Source organism: Gobio gobio, assembly GCF_949357685.1.
Source record: "Gobio gobio genome assembly, chromosome: 9".
NCBI classification, from domain to species: Eukaryota; Metazoa; Chordata; class Actinopteri; order Cypriniformes; family Gobionidae; genus Gobio; species Gobio gobio.
Genome location: NC_137115.1, coordinates 38,758,478 through 38,785,476, shown reverse-complemented (window position 1 = coordinate 38,785,476; position 26,999 = coordinate 38,758,478). Strand labels below are relative to the sequence as shown.

Below are 26,999 nucleotides of genomic sequence, written 5' to 3'. Positions count from 1 at the left end.
TATTTTATACAATAATTGTATTCCCATATTTATATTCCTAAATACTCTAATAGTGTTTTAACTATTTATTTATTATTGTAAAATATATATTTTTATGTCTATATCAGCTACCTGTTTGTCTTCACTTGTGATCTTTTTTTTTTAGTCTTTTTTTTTTTTACTCTGTGTGTCCCAATGGAAGTGTCTTACATTGTTGGCTGTTCCATGTCTTATGTACATTTTGCAATTAATAAAAAAAAACTATTTTGAAAAAAAAAAAAAAACTTTTATTATGAAACATCTAGACGCGCTTCCTGGTAAAACGTCACGTATCGTCACTAACCTGCTGAATTGTTTTTCTGCAGTATACGGTCTTCTGACTGATAATGAGCAGCTGAAGTTACAGCGAGCGTAAAGAACAAGTTTTATTCAAGTACACTGGAGTGAGTTTGAAAGATTTTAACCTGTAATTCTGTTTATATAAGACATTTACGAGGGTGAACCATGTTGTTGTTGTTATGTTAACTGATCACCTGTCTGTCTGTTCCGACAGCATGTCAGACCCTAAAACAGCTGGAGCTGATGCTGGATCCGTGGTGTCAGACCCTCAACACTCCCAAAAGATTCTAAGGGTCCTTCAGGCTTTAAGACAAGATGATTGTTTTCAAGATGCAGTGCTGGTTTTGGAAGGAGAACAGATTCCTGTTCAGAAAAACATTCTGGCTGCTGCTAGCCCATATATCAGGTATGAGAATAAGCTTGAAACTAGGATACATTTGCATAAAATTAGATCAGATCAGTAGAGCTGGTATGTTTGCTCAGACATGTAGCAGACCCTTGAGCAATGTGTCATATGGGTGTGCCACACGGCCCCACCTTGCCTGTTGCCTGGATCAATTAAAGCAATAATTCTCCCAAAAAAGAAAAGAAAAGTCATTTACACACCCACGTTTCAACTACCAGCAAGTAAGACTTCTGCTGAACATGAAAGGGGACATTTTGATGAATGTCCTGGTCAATTTGTTCTATGCATTGACAATGGGTGGTGACTAAAAGGCCAAAAGGACACAAAATCACCACGAAAGTATGATAAAAAATTATTTTGTAAGCTTTTCTTGGAACATCCATGTGAATTTATGAATGCTTCAATATTCATTTCATAACTTAAAACTAAAACCATTAGAAAAAGATTGGTAACACTTTATTTTACAGTGTCCTTGTTACATATGATACATGTACTTACCATAACAGTAAATTATGCATAAGTACATGTAACTAACCTTCAACCAAGCCCTTATCCTACCCTAACCCTATAGTAAATACATGTGGTTAATTATTATTACTCAGTACTTCAGTATAATTACACTCTAACAATGACTCCTTAAAATGAAGTGTAACCAAAAATTCTTTACTTTAAATAAAATAAACATTTAATGAAATAAAATAAAAAAACATTTTCTGTTTAGTTTAAGTTAAAGTACTAAAATAACTAAAACTAAATAAACTAAAACCTAATAAAAACTATATAGTCATATTTTTAGAAATTGATAATAAAAGTGACAAAAACTCTATTTAAAATGAAAACAGAAAATATAAAAGTAAAATCTTATTCAGATTCATAAATTATTCAATTGATGCAATTCTCAAATCATAAATCAGGCTGATTGAATAACTGCATGGGCTGGATAGACTGTTTGCTCTTATTGGATCAACAGCCTGTATAGAAAAGTCCAGCAATCTTTTTTTTTTCTTTTTTCTTGATGATTTTTATGTCATGTACAAAAGAGCATTTTAAATTAAACAAATAGTAGCGAATTAGCTCAGAGGGGAAATATGAATAATTATTCATTAGGATTATTCGTTATGATTCATTATGAATATTTGAATCAGTTAAATAGATTGATGTGGCTACATTAAAATTGCAATCAATCCATTCATCTTGTGAACGGTTAGTATTGATTAATAATTAATTCTTAGAAAAGGATATTTTTCATGGCTACAGAAAAATTATTCTTCCTTTGTATTTACATAAGCGCATAACAAGATCGATCATTTAAGTGACAATTTGTTTGCAGCAGGGAGTCAGAACCAAACACATAAATTGTGCACAAAATTTAATAACTAAATCACGGACAAGATTGAACAGACATAAAACATACATACACAAAACATCTACATGGTGAGAGGCAAAGTTAAAGTGGTTGGAAGAACCAGGTCAGAACAGATGGATGAAGTTATGCAAGGAGTCTAAAACCTGAGAGAACCATCATTGATAAGCTCCTTTGTCCGAACAAAGGGGTTTACAGTTTTACTAACTACACAGCGATTTGTATTTCGTGGTACGTTACTTGCATTTGCCTGGGAAGGTGTCCAGATATACAGTCACAGGAGAAAGTCTTGATGGTTCCGTCCAATGGTTTTGAAGTTGCGATCGTTTTCTTCCGTGTTGAGCGTGGGAACGACGGTGATCTTGCATGGTTGTTTCGACTCCGTCACTAGAGGAGTTTGGGCCTACTGGCCCAGGGCTGTGTGGTGGTATCGGGTTTCCTGTCCCACACACGCACCGGGAAGCCCACAGACACAGCGTGTCCGTCGTAGGTGCGAGGGAGAGAAGAGAGAGGGAGGGTCTGTGCATCTCTCTTAAGAGTCTTAGAGAAATCCCACCCTCGATGGTCGAGTTGACCAATGGAATTGTTGGGATTTCCCAGTTTTTCTTTCAATTAATTCTGCTAAGTCTGTTTTAAGGGCATTAGGTCCCTTTTCAAAAAGAATCAATTTAGAGTCACAGCTCCTGGAAATTCCTTTAAGTCGTAAACCAAGTCTTATCTGATGGTAGCCATGGTAACAGAGGCCTTCCCTGCTCTTCTGGGGGATGTTTTCACCAAACTTTGTTGGGAGAGTGAGTTTGCTGGATCGTTCATTAAATATAATGAATTAATAATTGCGTCTGTCGTTACATAATTATTCACAGTACTGTCATGTAAAGCCAAACAGGTTTTTCCAGGTTTTTACACATCTCTAATCAGCTTTAACTGAAAAGTTTGTAAAAACTTTGAAGCGCATTTTATTGAAGTGAAGTGACATGTGAAGGCTAAGTATGTTAACCCATACTCAGAATTTGTCCTTTTAAATTTGCATTTTAACCCATCAAGGTTAGTGCACACACATTAGGAGCAGTGAGTAGTGAACACACACACACACACACACACACACACACTGCAAGCTGTGGACACACACACTTGGAGCAGTGGGCCGCCTTGCTCAAGGGCACCTCAGTTGTTTCCTGCCTGTATTGAGAATCAAACCCGCAACCTTCAGGTTACAAGTCTGACTCTCTAACCATCAGAACACAACTGCTCCAAATGTAGTGCAACTCTCCAAGATATCAAGTTAGTCCTTTTATTAGATCCACTGTGAATTAACTGTTTGCAGGACCAAATTGAATTACAACCCACCAAAGGAGGATGGATCTGTATACAAAATCGAGTTGCAAGGGATCTCGGTCACGACCATGAAGCAGATATTGGACTACGTTTTCAGTGGGGAGGTAATTATATTACTTACACTATATGCAAGTTCCCCATAGTCATTAAATAGCTGTACTTTTATAATTACATTTTAAGGCCTGTAAAAGTCTTTAAAATAGATATAAAACATATTTTATCATTTATGGCAGATTTCTCTTTCTGAGTGCTGTTTCTATCAAATTATTTTTAAAATCATTAAAAATCAATTAGTTCCATTAGAATCAATTATAAATACAAGCAGCTGGAAAGGTTATGGAAAACTAATACAAATTCATTAGTAGTGTTAATTTCGTTAGCGAAGACTGTCCTTGTTTTTTTTTTGTTGACAACCTTTTTTCATGATTAAGACAAGACAACAGCATCATTAAGGCCTGTTCACACCGGGACGATTTTCGCACGCGTTTATCGCCGACGTTTAACGCCTCGGGACTAAACAATGGGCGCCAATGTGAGTGTTCACACCGACGCGCAAAACGCCAGGCGTAAAAGTGTCATTTTTAAAAAAACGCCTCGGGTTCGTTTTTTTATTTTGACGCGGCGCGTAAAACGCTGTCGGCGCTTTTGTTCACGTGCCTGGAGCTGCTGAAGTGACAGTAAAACACGACTTGGTGGCGCTCGAGCACAAAACGGTCTTGCCGAGCACACATTGATACGACGAAGAAGTAGTAAGTAGACAAAGAAGAAGATGAACTGCTAATGCTGCTTGCCAGTTAGCAAAAAGTGTGTGAATGGTTTTGTCCATATACATAATATGTCTATGGTTTTGGCAAGCACGTAAATACTGTCTCTCTTCTCCTTCTGTGTGACAAGCGAGTGTCAGAGGCTTAAAGTGCCGCAGCACCATCTTGTGTACCGGGAGCGCATCGACTGAATGTGCACGTTCACTCGGCGCAGCGCCAGTGAAAATCGCTTGGGTGTGAACACTCAAGACGCGCCGAAAAACGGCACGAAAAACGCTGGCGATAAGCGCGCGCGATATTCGTCCCGGTGTGTACAGGCCTTTACACACTGACTGACTACGGTATAACAACATACCAAAATCTCTCTATATTTTCTTCAACAAAAAAAAGTGCAGAAATAATATTTTAAGGATATAAAAGCCTCTACAAGCTTTCATGTTTGTGGTTGCCAGATGTCGATTGACATAATTATGATTATTAGTTTAACCATTATACACCATGACTCAAATATGACTAAGTTTTAATTGACTAAAACTAGACCAAATTTCCCAGACTTTTAGTCAACTGAAATTCAACCAAACAAAATACAGGACACTGTAGGTTGACCAAGTATGGTAAAAAGTACATTTGACACAGGACTAAAGACTAAATAAAAAAAATAGCTGACAAAATTAACACTATTAATTAGTTAAAAGCTGTGGGAAAACTGTAAATGAATTGTGAAAGTATGTCATATTGTCAATACTTTTCTAGATTACTCTAAGTGAAGACACTATCCAGGATGTGGTCCAGGCTGCTGATCTTCTGCTCCTCACTGATCTCAAATCTCTGTGCTGTCAATTCCTGGAGAGCTGCATTACTGCAGAGAACTGCATTGGCATTCGGGTCTTCTCTTTGCATTACTGCCTGCACCACGTCTACCATGTGGCCTCAGAGTTCCTGCAGACGCATTTTCGAGACGTGGCCAACACGGAGGAGTTCCTGGAGCAGCCGCCCGATCGCCTGTGTGAGCTGCTGTCCATAGAGAAGCTCAATGTGGGGAACGAAAAGCACGTGCTGGAGGCTGTGGTCCGCTGGCTAGACCATGACATCGAAGCTCGGCGAGTGAGTGGAGCGGGTGTTTTGGGAGGGTTCCATATGCACAGGCATAGACAAACTTTAAAATATATTAATTAATTAATAATTGTAATTTATATATGTATAAATTATTATTATTGCGATACTCTAATTACATTAGGGGTGGAAAGTAATAGGCTTGGACTTCTTGCTGGTAACCCAGTGCACAGGACAGTGGTGACACCGGAATAACAATATTCATGATTCTGAAGCTGAAAATACAGAATTACTTTAGACGAATATGCTGGCACTCTGTCACTGACGAAAAAATGCAGGTCACGTTTTACTGGTAATCAAACTTTTTATACCAAGTACCACCTCAGAAAATATTTTGCTCTCCAAGTACCACCATAATGACCAACATTAAAATACAGTAGCGTGGTAGGCCTTACTATTCAGCTACATCTCTGCACAGTTAAAAAACGAGGCAGTTTATTCCTAATAAGGATATTTATTGTTGTCAACCACTTTAACATTGTAAATACACAGTTTGTATATTAACACTGCACTGTGCTTACATACAGGTAAATAAAATAATAAAATAATTATTAAATTAAAACTGTACTGTACTTAAATGTAAAAAAAATGTATTGCGTTTTAACCATAGACTGTAGGTTTTAACATTACTTTATTTAGTGATTCCTCTGCGTACCACTAGAGGCAGCCTGAGTACCATACTTTAGAGAACCACTGACATAAGACATTTGGCATTATCAGGACCCACAAATATGTCCCCATTGCATTGTTATACATTATATTCAATATTATATATAGTAGTTTAATGTAGTACTGACACTAAAACTCTGTACATATTTTCTCACACAGTAGTTTTCCTTTTGGCTGAACTATATAACTATATAGTTTAATATTGCGATATATTGTGACATATATATAAGATGTCTCTTTTTTTTTTTCAAACTAAATATATATATATTGCTAAAAATAAGTTAGTAGTGCCGAATTTATGGATTTATTATTGTAAATAGAGAATCATATTTAGGTCACGATCGTCAGTTGTTTGTGAACTAAATCTGCTGTAAAATGGCTAGCTGTTTAAGCCCACTGTATGATATAGATATACTGTAGATTAGGGTTGTAACGGTACACAAAACTGACGGTTCGGTACGTACCTCGGTTTTGAAGTCACGGTTCGGTACAGCAGTTTTAAAAAATGGCTTTTTATTTATTTTTTATTAAACAGTGGTTTACTGAAGTAGAAAAAAAGTGTCTGTCCTTGAATTAATTAAATTATAACTAAAGGTTTCTGAAGGATAATGCTGTAAACTATATAGGGAGCCCTTACTTGCACATTATTACTATAACATTAAAGGTTAACAACAGAGCCCAAACTATGAGCCTATATTCAGCTGATATTCATGTTTAGTTATAGGATAATCAACACTCAAATAACACATTGTGTGCAAACATGTAAACTTCACATAAGGCAGTTTTTGCATTAACTCCTAAATCTAATTATAAAATTATGTTTTTTCTCCAATTCGTTGTTGAAATATAATCTTAGTGACTGTCATTTTCATGACATATTTATCTAAACATAGAATAATCAAGACATCACTAACAGCTTAAGTATAATTCATATATTTATATATAGGCTAATATAGTGCATATATTTAGTGAAAGAGTTGATTTCTCTAGTCAATTAAAAGCTGTGGACACTGACTGACTTCTGAGGTAAATGATGCTTCATGACATTGTTTACAAGCTGTTTGATGTCTTTCCACGGTTGAAACACTGATTGAGCGATTACACGACATATAATACGTTTCAGTATGTGTTATCCTCAACATACCTTAAGATATTAATTAAAAACACAGTAATATATATATATATATATATATATATATATATATATATATATATATATATATATATATATATATATATATATATATATATATATATATATATATATATAAACTTTTGTGTGTTTGTACTTATATCCATCTACAGTAGGGGTGTTACGGTACACGTATTCGCACCGAACCGAAAGGCCTGTACCGAAACGGTTCGGTACGAATACGTGTACCGTTACACCCCTACTGTAGATGGATATAAGTACAAACACACAAAAGTTTATATATATATATATTACTGTGTTTTTGATCAAATAAATGCAGCCTTGGTGAACATAAGAGACATATTTCAAAATCGATACCAACCCCAAACATATATATATTATTATTATTTTTAATTCTGTGGAAACCATGATACAGCACTTATTTGAAATAGAAATGTTTTGTAACAAGAATATACATTTCTTTACTGTCATTTTTGATCAGTTTATTTAAATACATCCTTGCTGAATAAACATATTAATTTATTTAAAAAAATTACTTACTGACCACAAACTTTTGAATGGTATTATTTGTTGGTTTGTTTGTTTTTATTCAATCCTGTTTAAGGATACCTTTCTTCCAGGTCCATATGAAAGAGGTGATGTCTGCCGTCTGGGTTCAAGGCCTGGACCAGTCCTACCTCCAGGAACAGATGCTTGGAGGCTCCCTAATGAGGGAGGTGATAAGGAATTATTGTATGGAGTCGCTGGGAGGAGCAGTGCAGCATGGGGAGGCGTTGCTTGCTGCGTTTAAACCACGTGGATACTCTGAATGTATCGTCACAGTAGGCGGTGAGGAGAGGACGTGAGTATGAACATGCAAAAAAAAAAAAATAGATTATGAGATTATACAAGGATAGATTTGTAACAAGTTTCCCCCCTGAATTCCTGTGTGTTTCCCATGTAGCTCTCGGAAGCCCACGGCAGCAGCTCGCTGCATGTGTCCACTTTATGACCGAAACAGGCAGCTCTGGATTGACTTGAAGCCAATGAATGAGAGGCGAGTTGGTCACGGGGTTGTGTCAGCAGGTTTGTACTAGCTCAGCATTGTGAGGGAATAGAGCGCATTACATTCTTCTGCTATTTAATTCGTTATTTATTTGTAGTTATTTGAAGGCTTATGTTTTTGAATAACTTCCACAATTGTAAACAAAATATTCCTGTGATCTATACTACTATTCAAAAGTTTGGGATCAGTGGTAATTGTTTTATTTATTTTTTAAAAGAAATTTATACTTTTATTCAGAGGGGATGCATTCAATTGATCAAAAGTGACAGTAAATTACAAAAGATTTATATTTCAAATAAATGCTGTTTTTTACTTTCTATTCAGTGGGATATATTAGGCAGCAAGTGAACATTTTGTCCTCAAAGTTATTGTGTTAGAAGCAGGAAAAATGGGCAAGCGTAAGGATTTGAGTGAGTTTGACAAGGGCCAAATTGTGATGGCTAGATGACTGGGTTAGAGCATCTCCAAAACTGCGGCTCTTGTGGGTCGTTCCCGGTCTGCAGTGGTCACTATCTATCAAAAGTGGTCCAAGGAAGGAACAGTGGTGAACTGGTGACAGGGTCATGGGCCGCCAAGGCTCATTGATGCACGTGGGAAGCAAAGGCTGGCCTGTGTGATCCGATCAAACAGACGAGCTACTGTAGCTCAAATTTCTCAAGTTAATGCTGGTTCTGATAGAAAGGTGTACACAGACAGTGCATCTCAGTTTGTTGCGTATAGGGCTGCATAGCCGCAGACCAGTCAGGGTGCCCATGCTGACCCCTGTCATCATAAAAATGTGTCACTGTTTTCACAAAAATATTAAGCATTTTTTAGCTATTATCATCGGTTTTCAAAATTGATAATAATAAGAAATGTTTTTGAATGACTTTTGAAGGATCATGTGACACTGAAGACTGGCGTAATGGCTGCTGAAAATTTTGCTTTGACATCACACTAATAAATAACCATTTAAAATACATTACAATAGAAAATATTAAATATTTTTATTTCACAATATTACTGTTTTTACTGTATTTTTGATCAATTAAATTCAGACTTCTTTCAAAAATATGTAAAAACATTTAGTTTTCAGGCATTTAACTCATACAGGCGAAAGAAACCCTGTAGCTTAAATGTTCCTGATTCAGTCTGTTATTTGTTGTAGCATAATGTTATCTTTAGCATTAAAATCATAAAACTAAATGGTGCAAGACTTCATATGGCTGAGTTTTGACTTGATGCGCATTGTTCATCCCATCCCGAGTATTATTGTGCTTCTATTACTTGCATTTTTAATCACTGGTAGTATATAATTAACTGATAGTCTGCCTGTCCAATCAGAGGGGTTCGTGTTTGCAGTAGGAGGAATGGATGAGAATAAAACTGTCTTGAGCAGTGGAGAAAAATATGACCCAGAGACTAACACCTGGACCCAAATCCCACCAATGATGCAGGTATTCCTCTTAGAGATGTGCTCCATTGTGTCATTATTGACTAGTTGTCTGAAAGCCTAGTTAAGTAGTCTGTATGGAAACCCTGTATTAGGCTAATTTAGTGTGTGTTCTTCTGTTTAAAAAAAGAACGGAGCACAACAGAATTAAACAATGTCTTAAGACATGTTTTTACCACTTACATACTTAAATTTGGAATTAATTACTTATCCTATTAAGCATTGTGAGTTATGTAAGTGATAAAAAAAACAACAAGCAATGAAAAAGCAATGACGCTTGTGATGTTCCTCATTTGCAAGTCGCTTTGGATAACACTGTCTGTTAAATGGATCTAAATGGGGAACTTTCAATGGCAATGCTACTGTTGGACTAGTAAATTAACCCGCATAGGTTATTTCAGATATTTAGAGATAAATGTGCGATTTAAATTTGGTAATTACTGATTTCAACTGGTTGAAAATGCTGTAATATAATCTCATACAACCACTAGGTGTCAGTATTGTGATATTGTATTTTCTTGTGTCTGCCTAGGCCAGACAGCATTTTGCCATGGCAGAGCTGGATGGGATGATTTATGTATTGGGTGGAGAGAACGAGGACACTGAGGTCCTTCTCACAATGGAGGTGTTTGACCCCCATTGTAATGTCTGGAGAACACAGCCAAAAATGACCACAGTGCGCAAGGTGAGATTTGGCTCCTTTTTTTGTACAAATCCACAGTCTGCAATACTCATGTTTCTCATACTTTTGCCTCGCTATTCCTCAGTTTGGTAGCTGTGCAGCCATGAAAAAGAGACTGTACGTGATGGGTGGCGGATCGTATGGGAAGATTTATGACTCTGTGGAGTGCTACGACCCCAAAACCCAACAGTGGACAACAGTCTGCCCTCTTAAGGAGAGGAGGTAAAGTGTGTGCATGGATACTTCCAAAGCCACTTCCAAACACTTGCATATTAGTATTGTTACACCCGACTCAACGGTGCAACATTAAGGGAGACAACCTGGCGGAATAAATCCAAACATAATATTTATTAACCAAAATAACATCATAAAAAAAGTCAATATCAGTAGAGTCAATCAGTATGATTTGCGTGTGAGTGGATGCAACCAATGAAGTATTGACAGTGCCAATGAATGGATGTAAAACACAACATAACATAACATTAGAGCGCCGTAGTGGAAAACTGCTCCCAAAGAAGCGCTGAGCAGCCGCCCTGACAACCTCTTGCTCCGTGTTTAAATCAGATCCGTGACGAGCAACTGGTGCACTCAATTCCCGCACCAAATCACAAGACCTGCAACAAAAGGAAAAACCAAACCAACACAACTTAACCCTAACACACCCCCCTTAAAAAATATATAATTATAATAAACAATAACATGCATACAGAAAGTCAACTCACATCAGTTGCAGACAGAAGCACCATCTTCACTCCATCATGGGGGCATGTGACAGAGTGTCTGCTAAAACATTCTCAACTCCTTTAATGTGTTTAATCGTTAACTTATAAGCCTGTAGAAAACTCTGTAATGAGTGAAGGAACATCAAGGGTTTATGATCAGAATAGATAACGATTGGAGACCCTTCTCCAAAAGAAAACATCAAAATGTTGAAGAGCCCAAATCAGTGCTAGCGTTTCCTTCTTGATAACAGAGTAATTCAATTGAAAAGAATTGAACTTGCATAAGAAATAACTGACTGGGTGATCAATACCATCAGCATGAGTCTGAAGGAGAACCGCTCCCACTCCCACTTGACTTGCATCAGCCTGAATCTTAAACGAAAGACCACTTTGGGGCGCTGCTTACACGGGAGCAGCACACAACTTCACATTTTCAAATGCTTTTTGACAAAGGAAACCCACAGAACCCACTTGATCAACGCAGTCATCCATTCTGGGGAGGGGAAATGCATCAGGTTTGGTTATTTTATTAATTCTTCGATAATCCATACAAAATCTGAACATTTCATCTGGTTTTTTAACTAATAAACATGGCGAAGCCCAACTCGAACACAGCGGTTTTGCAATGTTATTTTTCAGCATATACTGAACCTCCGACTCCAATTTTAGAGTTTTTTTCAAAAGGAACACGATAAAAATGTTGACGCATAGGTGAAGCATCACCCACATCTACTTTGTGCTCTATTAAATGAGTTTGTGATGGGACATCCCCAAACAATGAGGGAATATACTTACATATCAACTGTGACATATGCTATTTTTCAGCATATACTCAATCTCCGACTCCAATTTTAGAGTTTTTTTCAAAAGGAACACAATAAAAATGTTGACGCATAGGTGAAGCATCACCCACATCTACTTTGTGCTCTATTAAATGAGTTTGTGATGGGACTTCCCCAAACAATGAGGGAATATACTTGCATATCAGCTGTGACATATGCTATTTTTCAGCATATACTCAATCTCCGACTCCAATTTTAGAGTTTTTTTCAAAAGGAACACAATAAAAATGTTGACGCATAGGTGAAGCATCACCCACATCTACGTTGTGCTCTATTAAATGAGTTTGTGATGGGACATCCCCAAACAATGAGGGAATATACTTACATATCAACTGTGACACTTCTGCGATTAGTGGAGCTCGCTGTACGACAGATAAATGGGACAACAAACTCCCCAATTTTTCAAAGTCTCTGAATTTTTTTAAAGAGGTTGCATTACAGCATCATCTAAAACCTTGACCCCCTCCGTCTCTCCCACCAAAGACGGACCCAGCCCATCAGTCACAGAACTGACCACAGCGGATGATTTAACATCAGTTTGTTGACAATCACGGGAGAAAAAAGGTTTCAATAAATTCACATGACAGATTTGAGTTATTTTCTTTATGTCTGGAGTTGCAATTTCATAAATTAGATCGGATAGGGCACGCACAACAGTATATGGTCCCACAAATTTTGCGCAAAACGGAGAGCCCACTAAAGACAGCAATGCCAAAACCTGATCCCCAGAGCAGCTTCTGTGCAGCTTGACCAGCTAAAAACAAACGTCTTCGAAAACCATTTACATACTCCAGCAAACTTTGGTGGCTGTTTACCCTTTAACTGGTCTCCCGCAATGGCAAGCGGACCACGCACCTTATGTCCAAAAACAAATTTGTTGGGACTGAAACCCAAACTAGACTGCGAAACCTCCCTTGCGACTAACAACAACCATGGAAGACCTTCCTCCCAATCTCGATTTAATTCAACGCAATACGCACGCAAAAGAGATTTAAGCGTTTGGTGAAACCGGTCCAGCGCACCCTGACTCTGAGGATGGTATGCGCTGGACCAGTTATGTTGAACTCCCAACTGTTTTAAGATCTCCACAAACATATGAGATGTAAAGTTTGTTCCCTGGTCACGCTGAATGACCGTAGGGATACCAAAGATTTAAATAAATTGAGAGAAAGCCTTCATCGAGTAGTGATGTTGCGCATCGCATAAGCCGCTTGGTAGCAAGTATTTTGACACATTACAGTCAAGAGAAATTTACTTCCTGACTTAGAGGGAGGCAATGGACCAACACAGACTACTAAAAGGTTCTCAAAAGGTTGATCCACTGGAGGTATTGGACACAATGGGGCCTGTTTCAGTGACTGATTAGGTTTCCCCGTCACTTGGCACGTATGATATTTTTCCTCAACAGCGGCCATGTCTTTTTTTACACCCAAATGCCTGGCTATATCGCCGTGAGCCAACCAGAGCACAGCATCTCTAAATTTCTCCAGTTCAACAACTTGAACCAATGACTCACCACCACAATCTTCTCTTTGGGCAAGCCACTTACGCAGCAGCACTCCATCATCTATGAAGTATCCAGTCGCGGAACTCTCCACATCCTCCGATGAAAGAACAGCATCAAACAAAGTTTTCAACCCAGGATCATCCCTCTGGGCGTCCACTAGTTACATTTATGCATTTAGCAGACGCTTTTATCCAAAACGACTTACAACTTGGGGGTGCAATAAGCGATTGGTCATGAAGAGTCGAGTGAGCGCAACAAGTGCCTGAAATACTGAGTCCGTGTACATTTCTCAGTGTAGCACAGGCTAGAGTAGGGAGGGAAAAGGGAAGAAAGAGGAATTTTATTAAATTTTTTAGTTCTAAGAGACAAAAGACTTAAATGGTGTACGGGTGTCACATGAATTAACATCCTCACCCTTTAGCCTTTTGGGCTTAGACCGCGTAACAACACAAGAGGTACCCTCAGACAACTCACCACACCCCTGATCGGGAAGAGAAAACGGGATGACCATCGGTTATGGGGCCAGTACCGGCCACACACTCTCACCAGCCAAGTTGTTTCCCAAAATGACCTCCACTCCCTCCACCGGCAAAGAAGGGCGCACTCCCATAGTCACTTCCCCATTGACCAACTGGGACTGCAAAATTAACTTGTGCAGAGGATCGGACAAATATTTGAAGTGCAATTCCTTAGATCTACACACTTACCAACATGTGAAGTGGGCGAAAAGGGAAGTATAGAATCCAAAATAAAGGACTCTGGTGATCCCGTTTCTTGCAGGACTCTCACAGGTACACTTTCCTGCCCCTCAAAAAGAGAAACAAATCCTTCAGAAATAAAAGGTACATACCCTTTATTATATAAAATTTCTAAACTGTTCCTTTTTATCACAGACATAATTTCCATAGATGATGCGCACGACAAACAACTCGTTAACAGCACAGGTGCAGAATTTTTATTCTTGCCGCATCCCTGTTTGCTTCTAAGTACAGGACATTCATTCTTCTAATGCCCGACTTCCAAACAATAATGACATATAGAATTAGTTATCACCCTCTGAGATCCTCGATCATTTTGTTGCAGTTGTTTGGGATTAAAATTTCCATTACCGTGATTCCCATAACCAAATCGATTATTGTGTGTCAAAACAAAATCATCTGCTAACGATGCAGCTTCAGTGGGAGGTTTATTTTTGTTAATATAAACTGCAATTTGATCGATCATCATTAATCATCATTTTGCGCAACTCACTGATGGACTGTACATTAGATGTTGTACACCAGCGTTCAAAATGGTTACTTAACTCTCTTGTAACCTCTACGTGTGTTTGTCTCTCACCTTTTCTCCAAGTAAGAAAGCGTTGGCGATAAGCTTCTGGGACCAGCTCAAAAACTTTTAACACAGCAGATTTCACACAATCATAATTCTTTCTGTCCTCTACTGAAAGAGCAGTATATGCCTTCAATCTGTTTTAGTGGGGAAAGCTCAGAAGCATAACTATACGGTCGGTCTCAGGCCATCCTCGTTCTCCAGCTATACTTTCAAATAATGAGAAAATACATCAGGATCTCTCTCATTAAATGCTGGCAACAATTTCAAATGATTAATTATTTCAAGTGAATAATCCGTGCGATCGATAGATCTACTCTCACTTTGACATTTTAAACTCTCAAACTTTAATTGAAACTCTTGATTTTGTCGTTCTGCAGCTAGTTTTTGCTCGTGTTTCAAAATCCAATTCATGTTGTTTCATCAGATCATCTAATTTACGTTTTTCTATTTCCATTTCATATTCACGCATTTCCTTTTCCTGCAACTGTTGCATTCTAATAAGTTCTTTCTGTTGCTCAAATGACAAACCAACCAATAAAACTGCTGATTTTTTAACTATAGAACTAGCCGCAGCTTTTACTGGTTCTAGCATAACTGGTAAAATCTGAAGATCACCTAACTTGTGTCTTACTATTTCTCTAAGCTCATCTTTTCTCAGCCGCTTATCAATGCCACTCAATTCATATCAATCTATAATTTTCCATAACTGTTACTAAGAAACCCGGATTTTAATAGCTCATCTGAAGGCACCTTACAAAACTGCTCAACTGATGTCATAATGCAACAATTCGAAATCAAAACATTATTATTCGGCCTGCTCACTTTTAACCACAATTCAGCTCAGGTAATTCTTACGGTCCAAAACTCTGCACACATTCTCCACCTCCCCACCTAATCCTAACAAAAACCCGCTAACTACTCCCTAGTCATTGTGCGCTCCCAAGAGTCAAGCCCTTTGAAGCACCCAAATACCGCTGGGGTGGAACCGAACAAACAGTTCGGAACTACCATCACGGCAGTACACTCGTCCCAGGAGACCCAAAAATAACAAACTAGAACAAAAAAACTACGCAAAGCGTTGCTACAGCCTAACTAAATTACACAGTTTTACACCAAAAACGTACCTTTTCCAGAGCTGACTAAAAATACAAACCGACGCTCCAACAAATGTTCCACTCTGTCTCTCCACCTAATTAATTAAACAAATAACGTCAAACAAATCAACCAAAATGAAATTGAATGAGCCCCCATATGTTACACCCGGCTCAACGGTGCAACATTAAGGGAGGCAACACGGCGGAATGAATTAAAACATAATATTTATTAACCAAAATAACATAATAAAAAAAGTAAATATCAGTAGAGTCAATCAGTATGATTTGCAAGTGAGTGGATGCAACCAATGAAGTATTCACAGTACCAATAAATCGGATGTTAAACAAAACATAACATAACATAACATTAGAGAGCGGTAGAGAAAAACTGCTCCCAAACAAGCACTGAGCAGCTGCCCTGACAACCTCTTGCTCCGTGTTTAAATCAGATCCGTGACGAGCAACTGGTGCACTCAATTCCCGCACCAAATCACAAGACCTGCAACAAAAGGAAAAACCAAAACACACAAACCAACACAACTTAACCCTAACAGTATGTTCATAAGTATGGCAATAATTGTATTCATGATCAACAAGTTAACATAAGAAAAGTTTTTTTATGGAATATTGCCACATTTATTACAAATTATTTTTCGTGCAGATTCACATTCCCTCATAATCTTTAATCAAAATAACTTCCCCTCCCTCTTGCAACAACATCTCTTCTCTGATGATGTTTACTGGCGAGGGCAGGACAACCTGTCACTCACGTGAGATCACAGCAATAGCAAAAAACAAACAACATGTCCCACTTTACTTTTTTTTTCTTGTTCAAGAAGCCTTTTCACTCGCATATACGTCACAATAGGGAATAAAAGTCTATCACAACTTCTGTTTAATGCCGACTTTAAAAATGGAAGCAAAATGATGTTGAACGAGAAGGCCTGGCTCGCAGTCTCCGCTCTAATTCATCCCAAAGGTGCTCTATCGTGTTGAGGTCAGGACTCTGTGCAGGCCAGTCAAGTTCCTTAACACCAAAGTCGCTCATCCATGTCTTTATGGACCTTGCTTTGTGCACTGGTTGCGCAGTCATGTTGGAACAGGAAGGGACCATCCCAAACTGTTCCCTCAAAAAATTGTCCAAAATGTCTTGGTATGCTGAAGCATTAAGAGTTCCTTTCACTGGAACTAAGGGGCCAAGCCCAACCTCTGATAAACAACCCGACACCATAATCTCCCCCTCCACCAAACTTTACACTTTGCACAATGCAGTCAGACAAGTACCGTTCTCCTGGCAACCGCCAAACCCAGACTCGTCCATTGGATTGCCAGACAGAATCTGCTCTAGAGTCCAGTGGTGGCGTGCTTTACACCACTGCATCCGACACTTTGCATTGCATTTGGTGATGTAAGGCTTGGATGCAGCTGCTCGTCCACAGAAACCCATTCCATGAAGCTCTCTACGCACTGTTCTTGAGCTAATCTGAAGACCACACAAATTTTGGAGGTCTGTAGCTGTTGACTTCTGCGCACTGTGTATCTCAGCATGCGCTGACCCCGCTCTGTGATTTTTACGTGGCATGATGAGTTGCTGTTGTTCCAAATTGCTTCCACTTGTTTATAATACCACTAACAGTTGACTGTGGAATATTTAGTAGTGAGGAAATTTCACGAATGGACTTATTGCACAGGTGGCAACCTATCACGGTAGCATGCTTGAATTCACTGAGCTCCTGAGAGCGACTCATTCTTTCACAAATGTTTGTAGAAGCAGTTTGCATGCCTAGGTGCTTTATTTTATACACCTGTGGCCATGGAAGTGATTGGAACACCTGAATTCAATGATTTTGAGGTGTGTCCCAATACTTTTGGCAATGTAGTGTATGTCAAAAGATTAAGGCAAATGTGATTTCTCATGTCATGACCACTTTAACATTTTGTGCAAAGGTCTGTATTTTTATATAACTGGAAAATGTTCCAGTTGGCCTAAGCAATTTGTTACAAAACATTATTTTACTTTAAAAGATGGTGATGTAATTTTATTACATTTCTGTAACCAGGTTTTCATTGAGTAGCTGTGAAAGAGGTTGTATTATTATTAGATAATGGGGAAAAGTAGAAATATTATTCAGAAAAACTTGGCCCCATGCATTCAAACCGCAAATACTGGATGCACAAAGCAGTATTTGCTTTGTAGATGTGAATTTAGAGAATGTTTTTTCCAATCCTGCGTATGACGCAGAGAAATGTCATAAGTTAAACAGATTACATTTTAAATCAAAGGCAGCACATCTTCATATGGGTCTAACAACTATGAAAACTGAGAGACGCCCTATGATCTTTAATGTCTTACAGATGTGTCTTTAGAACAATAGTGGTCAAGGGACCTATCAGTCTAACCCATATAAATGGAAACACTTGATCACCATCTGGAGGAACATAAATAGTCATTTTTCTTGGTGTCCGTGTCTTGTTTGGAGTATTATTTTGTCGATAGCTCTGTTACACAACCTAATGAGCTGCCTACTGCCTTCTAAGGCAGCATCCTAACTGTCACAAAATCTCATAAGTAACTGATTTGGGACACTGCATTGGCAGTAACTCTGCATGTAGCACTTGGGGTCAGTAAGATTTTTTTTTTTTTTAAGAAATGAATACTTTTATTCAGGAGGGATGCATTAAACTGATCAAAAGTGACAGTAAAAACATTTACAATTTTACCCAAAAAAATATACTTCATATAATACTGTTCTATTCATCAAAGAATCCTGAAAATATACCACTGTTTCTACAGTAATATTAAGCAGCACAACTTTTTTCAACAGGGTTAAAGGATTAGTTTGAAATTGAAAATACCGCATGATTTACCCACCATCAAGCCATCCTAGGTGTATATGACTTTCTTCTTTCAGACGAATACAATCAGAGTTATATTAATAAAGTTCCTGATGATTGATCCTAATGGCAGTGATGGGGTCCATTGAGTTTAAAGCTCAAAAAAGTGCATTCATCCATCCATCCATCATAAACGTACTCCACATGGCTCTGGGGGGTTAAAAAAGGCCTTCTGAAGCGAAGCGATGGAGTTCTGTAAGAAACATATCCATATTTAAAACTTTATAAAGTAAAATATCTAGCTCCCGCCAGACCACCTTGCATATTGATCTTACACAGAAAGTGTAACGCCTCTCGAAGTTCAAAACGCTTACGATATGTCCAACGTCATACGTCACATCAGTTACACTTTTTTCGTAGTTATATACGTATTAAGCATATTAGAATGATTTCTGAAGGATCATGTGATACTGAAAACTGGATGAATGACTTCTGAAAATTTTGCTTTTCCATCACAAGAATAAAATGCATTATAAAATAATGCAATAGAAAATGGTTATTTTAAATTGTAATAATATTTCACAATATTCATGATTTACCAAATAAATGTAGCCTTTGTGAGCATTTTACACTAGTGCAAAGCATCTCTTTGCTATTTGACTGTGTGATTTGTTCAATATTCTTTGTTGACAACCGTTTCTGCTAAAAATGTCACTATAATCATTTCAAACTTGGTTTTCCTCAGATTTGGGGCGGTAGCATGTGGCATTGGACAAGAGCTCTACGTGTTTGGTGGCGTGCGGAACAGAGACGCTGACAATCCAGAGTCCAGTCAAATGACCATCTGCAAGTCTGAGTTCTTCCATGATGAGCTAAAAAGGTGATCTCTTCAATGCAACACTCATACAGAGCAGGACTAGAGTGAGGTGTATGCTCATGCGTGTCCTTCATTGTCCTCAGGTGGGTTCTCTTAGATGACCAAAACCTCTGCATACAGGCCACATCATCTTTTGTGTATGGAGCTGTTCCCATTGGTGCCAGTATATATGTGGTCGGAGAACTTGACACTGGTAAGCTGATAAGGACTTATAATCGCACTTTATGCTCTATCTAGGTACGTCTTTTTACTCAGATATCTTCAAATTCAGTCCTTGAGAAGGTCAAAAAAATGTGCTGTGATAACTTCTTCATTCAAGCTACAACTACTGCATATTTGAACTTTTTAACATTTTCAAGGGCCAAAAATCAGTAAGCACAAGATACTTTGAAAAGTTACTAATGTATTATAGGTAGGTAAATTAAGTCAAGCTAACTTTTTGATTAAGTAGTTATGTACACAAAAACTATATTAATGTTATTAAGAAGGCATTATATTTTGAATCAGGCTTATCATAGTAAAACCCTAAAAAACATGGCTACTTAAAAAATATATATTTTAGCTAGTTCCCAAAAGAAAATGTTCTCATTTTCATTTAGTTTAACTTGATGTACTAAAATAACTATAACTAAGACCGAAATAAAATTAATAAAAAAAGATATAGATATGTTCAAAAAAATGATAATAAATAACAATAAAAATGACAAAAAAAATTATATAACCTATAATAATATATCAGTTATACTAAAATAACACGTAATCAAAGTTTTGAATTATGACTTATGTATCAGAAGAATCAGACCAGTTTTTATTTCTCTCAGAATCAATGATAATCAAAAACACACTTAAAGGGGTCATGAATTGAGAAATCAACTTTGCCTTGAGCTTTTGATAATTAAAAGGTCATGGTAATATAAGAATATCCTGTAAGTTTCAGAGCTGAAAACTTCCTTGTTAGTCAAAGAAAAGCTTTTATAGACACCAGGGCCAGCAAACGATCGGTTTCAGAATATACCACACCTTGACATCATCGTGTAGAAGAAGATCAACGCCTACTTCATCACCCACCAATTCACGCATGTAACATAGGCTTAGTGTTAAACCATCGAGCTACAAAGCAATAAACATGATGTTGAGGATTACAAAATATTGTGCAGTGACTGGGTTCAAGTTCAACAGTATTGCAACATGTAAGTAACTGTGTTTATTCTAATGCCTGATCTGAAATGATGATTCATGCAGTCAGATGTTCTTATTCTGTGTGTCAGTAAATCAGACCAGTAACTACACATCCACTTGCGTTGTTTCTCTTAGTATAGGATGAAAATAATCTGTTATTTAACGGTGATTAAATTCTATAAAGAAATTGATCAAGAAAGTTCCCTTTGCAATTGTTTGAGCAGCGCGCGCTGGAGCTGTCAATCAAACAGGAGAGTTTATCAGTGACTCCCGTTTTATTCAACGAATCTCTTAACTTTATTACTTTATTCACGTTAGTGAAGATGAAAGCATTCGTTAGTGTACAGAAACTGAGTTGCAATGACGAGATCACTGCTTTCATACTGTGTGATCGGCTACAATGATCATCACTGCAACCTTTCATGCCATAGATCTAAATATAATGCCATAGATCTATATATGATGATCTAAATGTAATGCAACACTTTTCACGATTAGTTAACCATGAGAGCTGTAATAGTAAAAACAAGCTAAAAGAGGGAGTAATACTATTTCAAATGCAAAGACGTTAGCCAATCACAGCAGTGGGTGTTTACACTGAACTCTCACAGACATGCCCCTTAAAACAGCTTTCAGAGCAGAAGGCTAAAATCAGGGTAGGAAAAATGTCTTATTTATGAATTATGACAATTTTTGATGTAAAAAGCATTCTAACATAAGTGCACCCCAGGAAACGCAGTTCATGACCCCTTTAATTCAACAAATTATAGTATATAATACACTACTAAGTAGTTGTATTTAGGGGTGCTCCGATTGATCGGCAACCGATCTCGATCGGTCGATAATCGCTTTGGGATGATTGATCTGCGGTCTCCAAAAAGGCCGATCTCATGAACCGATCGCATGCTTACGACACATAAAACCCGCACCTGCCGTGAGAGCTAGGGCCTGATATGCAGCGACACCGTCTCATTGTCTTTCCGGCGCGGGTAAAATAATTATAATGCTGAAGGTGAGGTACAATTCATATTTCTATATTAAATAACTTACGCAGTCATTTGAAAACTTTGTGTGGGACATAAATTCACAAACGTGAATCACCGCATGCGCGCGCTCTCTCTCTCTCCCTCCCTTTCATAATGCTCAAATGGCTTCACATCATCGCATGTGCACTAAAATCGAGCTGCACAGTTGACACAGGATTTGCCACTGTTGACAGGATTTGCCACTTTGCACAATCGAGGCAGTGTCGCATCGTCACTAAAGTTTATAATTTGCATTTATTTTTAAGTCTTGCCAGTGTTCAAACCGCTCAGCACTCGCGTGCACGGTCTGGAGAGACACACACACACACACATAGGCCATCTCACAAAAAGCTTGCGAGTACAAATTGTGCTGAAATGATCAGATACACACAAATGTATGTACTAATTACCGTCTTGACGAGTGTGCACGTAAACCCCATCGTGACTCGCGAGTGAACGTTTGTGCAAATGCATGTAACTATAACCGTGTTCGCTCTTAAAGTGACAGCTGTTGAATAAACTGCTGCTGTCTCTGAGTTTCTCTTTGTCTTGTGTTGTTTGATGAACCTTTGACACTCACTGCTCTTAAATGGCTAACTTTTGCAACCTTAAGTGTAAGGATTAATCTAATTCAATTTATTCAGGGAAGACCAATATTAATTGACATTTGATTTCTTATTAAATGTGTTTAGTATTTCTTACCTCAATACTAATGTTAGACCTACCTGATTTTTTTTTTTTTAAAACAAAAATGCACTGCATGATCAAATATTTAGGTGAGATAATTATATACATTTATTATATACATTTATTTGGGAAAGATGGCCTACAGTAGCCTTAAGTTATCTCAGTTTCTAAAATAAACACTTGGTGGTTCTTCAAGATCTTGACTCAGTTAATTTAGAGTTAGTTTCATTTCTACAAATGGTGCAAACTCTGCAAGATTATAGATAAAAGATTGCCATTCCCCTGCCATTCTGTGATCGGCAGTGATCGGCAATCGGCAGATCATGATCTTGGTGATCGGTAATCGGTGATCGCCCCCAAAAATGCTGATCGGAGCATCTCTAGTTGTATTATAAAACATTTATTAACTGGAGTATTTAAATAAACATTATAATAATATAACAATGTATTGTATTACAATACAAAAAGCCACTTGTTTGATTTCTGGAAATTATGAGTCAAATGAATTGAATCTTTTTGTAACCAGATTATTATTTGAACTTCTTAAATTGAACAAATTTGCTCAATGAGCCACATTTTGCAATTGTACTCGCTTGTTCAGTTGTAGTGCTGTACACACAATAAAACGTGACAAAAATGTTATTTGCACAATATTTTTTTAGAGCAGAGCATAAAATACCTTTTGCATACATATAAATATTTCTCTGTTTTGTTTGCAGGCTCCAATTTTGACTATGTCCGGGAGTTCCGAAGAAGTACGGGTACCTGGCACTCCACCAGACCCCTCATGCCCTCTGATCTGAGTAAGACGAGCTGTGCCGCCCTACGCATCGCAAACTGTAAGCTTTTCCGCCTGCAGCTCCATCAGGGACAGTTCCAGATCCGGGTTCCATCCACATAAACAACCCGCATCCTCGCCACTGACTTTATGTCACTCCTGCTGGTCGTCTGCTGGTTTGGAGGAGGATGCAGGGGATTGTTGGATTACATCGGCTACGGATGAGGTTTGGTTATAACGTGGGAAAGCTTGAATGAATTGTCTTGTATTTTTACGTTTGATGCCTTTTCTTAGAGGATAAATTATACATCCTTATTGGTTCTTTTTTACATGACCTCCAGTCACAGGAAATGCTGTTACATTAGATGGGACCTGCTCACTATTTTACCTGCTTCATTTGAGTAGTTTACAATGTGTTTTACCTGGCAGTTGTTGTAGCTTGTTATTTGACACTAATATTTTTGAACATTGGTGAAGGGGGTCAAAATTGCCTATTTTATACTGATAAATGTGGGTTCAATAAGTAAGGGAACAAATCAAGAACTAACCAGGGTTAGTGGTATATTAGTATCAAGCACAATTATGTTGCTAATGTAAGTGTCTGTGTAGCTACTGTACAATCAAAGTGGAAAAGTGTTCGATTATTTAAACGATTTAAGATGTCTTAATATTAGACAGATAATATTAAGACACTTTAAGATCACTTTCAGAGTGATTAATCTCATTGTTTTGCTGATAAATAGATTATAATTGAATTTTAAATTTGCCTTTATATATGTACAAGTTTATAATTTATGAACTTCAATCTTGTTGAACTTCATTGATAAGTGAATTTAATGTTAAAATAGTTTAATGAATGCTGTTAAACATTTCCTTAGTCCCAAAAGTTAACTTTGGTAGCCTTAGTTAAAATGCAAATTAAGTGTTTTCTGATCGGAGGTTCTTGGGCAAGAATGTCTCAAGTTTACATTTTAGACTAATTCATAACCGCTTTATTGTCTGAGTAAAATCTGAAGGTGGGGGATATTTGCCTATTTTATGTGTGATGGTCTTCCCGTCTTTACTGATCAAATTTTGCTGTTGGTCTTGTATCCAGGGACTCAAAACACCACAGCATGTCAGAAATAGATACAAGTTGCTGGTCTCACCCTTATGTGGCGAGATGTATTTTGTGAATGACCTCTGAACTGGCTTTCCTGTCAGTGTGGATGGTTTTGGCATCTGGTGACCCCATTTGTTCTGTGCATGATTCAGCTGCTGCTGTCTGTTCTAATTGAAGGGACGAACTTTGCATATTCACCACCATGGAAATGCACACCAAAAGCAGGAATAAATACCACACTTTCACACACCAGAGACTAACATTTGTCAAAATCTATGAGGAAGAGGAATGTGTAGACCAAACAAAATATTTACAGGACCAATTTGTGGTGTCTGCACCAATGTGGTCACTAGACTGAAGATGTGCACTGACATACCAACAACGTTTGTGTAAGTTGTTCTTTCTGTATCAACACAAAAAGTGCTGTTGTTATTGACATCTAATATAAAATTGTATTTTGCAGAATATACCAACTATGCATGATATGTAATGTGTGTTCCTCGCCAAGATTTCACACACAATACAAGCTTATGAAAAACACACTCACTTTACTATAAACATTGTCATGACTCCATTTGCACAAAGCACTAAAACACTTGGCGTCTGCCAGAACGTTGTGATTAATAAAATGTAGCATAATGTTTATGCAATGTGGTGTTCTGGTATAAAAGGAACATTTTCACTGTGGAATTTTCACACCATTTTTTGTGATGTTTTGGAGTGCGAGTCAGGCTTAAATTTGCCTCTACAGTAATGTTGAAAAATAAAATCTCATCCAGAAATCTGTTGTTGTTTCTTTTATGTTTTAGGTTTTTTTAAACATGTATGAAGTAGAACAGAGAATTTTGTGTGTGTGTGTGTGTGTATATATATATATATATATATAAACATATAAACTATTTCTTGTTGTTTTTTTGGCATTGTTTAATTATCATGAAATGTCACAATTTAATTTATAACAAAACCACATCATGTGCATTATATTATATGCAAAAAATAAGTATATAATATGGAAAGTTATTAATGTATCGTTACAATTAGTTACTTTTTCAGTTATTTTAACTTTATCAAAGTATATAAACTGGGGGTTTTTGTACAATCGAGTGAAAAATGACAGTGAGAATCACCTTTGAGAAAAATGAAAATTAGAATTTCCACCAAAAATAAATACATAAAATAAAAAGTGAAACGTCTGGAGGCAGTGATAAGATTTTTTTTAAAGGGAAATGTGCTTAATTAGCATGAAAATAATGTCACCCATGCCAATAGGCTTTACATTTTGCGTTAAAAAAATTAAGCATTTTATCATATTTTGATCATATAAATTAAAGGTACAGCGTGTAGTATTTATGAGGATCTATTGACAGAAATTAAATATAATATACATAACTATGTTTTCAGTGGTGTATGAAGACCTTACATAATGAACCGTTATGTTTTTATTACCTTAGAATGAGCCATTTCTATCTCCATAAACCGCGGGTCCCCTTACAGTGAAATTGCCATTTTGCGCCACCATGTTTCTAAAGTAGCCCTAAACGGACAAACTTCTCTACAGAGCGCTAGTCACTCGCTGCCGTCTCAGATGACAACATATTTGTCCTGTGTCGGCCACTGTAGCTTCTCTATGTGCTTCGAGAGGGAGGGGTGAGCGGTGGGGGTTGCAATTCACAACCTCACCACTAGATGTCGCTAAAATTTACACAGTGCACCTTTAAATAATAAAAATGGTTTCGAGTTGAAATGTTTGACATCCACTCGTACCATGCTTTTTGGCAATACACTGCTCTCACGCCAGCTCTGACTTTGCCACTTCACTTTGAACAGTAGCATTCAAATGGTTTTTCGACTTCTACCTGTATGTATTTAGTATTGATTCCTCTCAGTTATACAGATTAAAATTAGCAAGAGACATTTCTTCAAGAAGGTGAATGTAACGGTATGGGTATTTGAGTGAGTATCGTTTCACTCAGTACACAAGTCATAATAACGTCTCGTAAAACTGAAACATGGCGGGGAATTTAGTCTCTTGTAAGCAAGTCTTGATTGTTGCATAACTGTGGTATGCCAAAGTGCTACCAAAGTGGGTTTTTTTTGTGGCGTAATGGGTGTCATCATTAGTTGTGTCCATGAACAAGTTGGGTCTCGTGTTTATGAATAAACAGCGCAGGCAGGCATGGGATTAACAGGATTACTGAAGATAAACAGGATGGGGTAAATTCATTCAAACTGGGCCACTCACATGATGGGACTTAAATGTAACCAGAGGTCTTGTGATTGTGACACTGATGGGTAGCTAGTGCTGCTCAAGGCAGGCATGCTGGGTCTCTCCTGGTTTGTACCTGCAAAATGTATATGAAAAAGAGCAGGTGTCGATTTCTAGACATACCTCATAAAATCAAAATTGATGTTATGTGGCATTTAGTCCATGTCTATATAGCTTTTCTATATATATGCGAATGCAACCCAGTGTTATTATTGTTAACTAAAACTAAAATCTTTTTTTTTTATATACATTTTTGTATATTTTATAAGTAATGAATATTTTTTTTGTGATAAACTTAATAACACTTACAAAACTCAAAAACTCACAACAAAATGACTAAACATTCGCTTTCTGTATATTTTAATATAATTCAAAATATTAACAAAAACTATAATAGTATATCAATAATACAAAAATAACACTGGTGTGCTCCAGTTGAGTTGACAAAATTCATGAACAATGTCAAAATTCAA

At 37.4% G+C, this 26,999-nt stretch overlaps 1 protein-coding gene across 1 annotated transcript; it reads left to right on the top strand.

Annotated features, from left to right (window-relative positions):
• Positions 1-268: 268 nt before the first annotated feature.
• gan (gigaxonin) lies at positions 269-25,039 on the top strand. Its single transcript, XM_079824830.1, has 12 exons — positions 269-422; positions 533-724; positions 3,412-3,526; positions 4,940-5,290; positions 7,742-7,962; positions 8,065-8,186; positions 9,490-9,602; positions 10,131-10,283; positions 10,366-10,502; positions 19,358-19,492; positions 19,573-19,682; positions 23,100-25,039. The coding sequence occupies exons 2-12, from the start codon at positions 534-536 to the stop codon at positions 23,279-23,281; spliced, it is 1,830 nt and encodes a 609-aa protein (XP_079680956.1). The 5' UTR covers positions 269-422; position 533; the 3' UTR covers positions 23,282-25,039.
• Positions 25,040-26,999: the final 1,960 nt, after the last annotated feature.

Coding starts and splice junctions, on each gene's coding strand:
- gan (XM_079824830.1), top strand. CDS start 534: ATGTCAGACCCTAAAACAGCTGGAGCTGATGCTGGATCCGTGGTGTCA. Junction 725..3,411: donor GCTGCTAGCCCATATATCAG/GTATGAGAATAA, acceptor AACTGTTTGCAG/GACCAAATTGAATTACAACC. Junction 8,187..9,489: donor TCACGGGGTTGTGTCAGCAG/GTTTGTACTAGC, acceptor CTGTCCAATCAG/AGGGGTTCGTGTTTGCAGTA.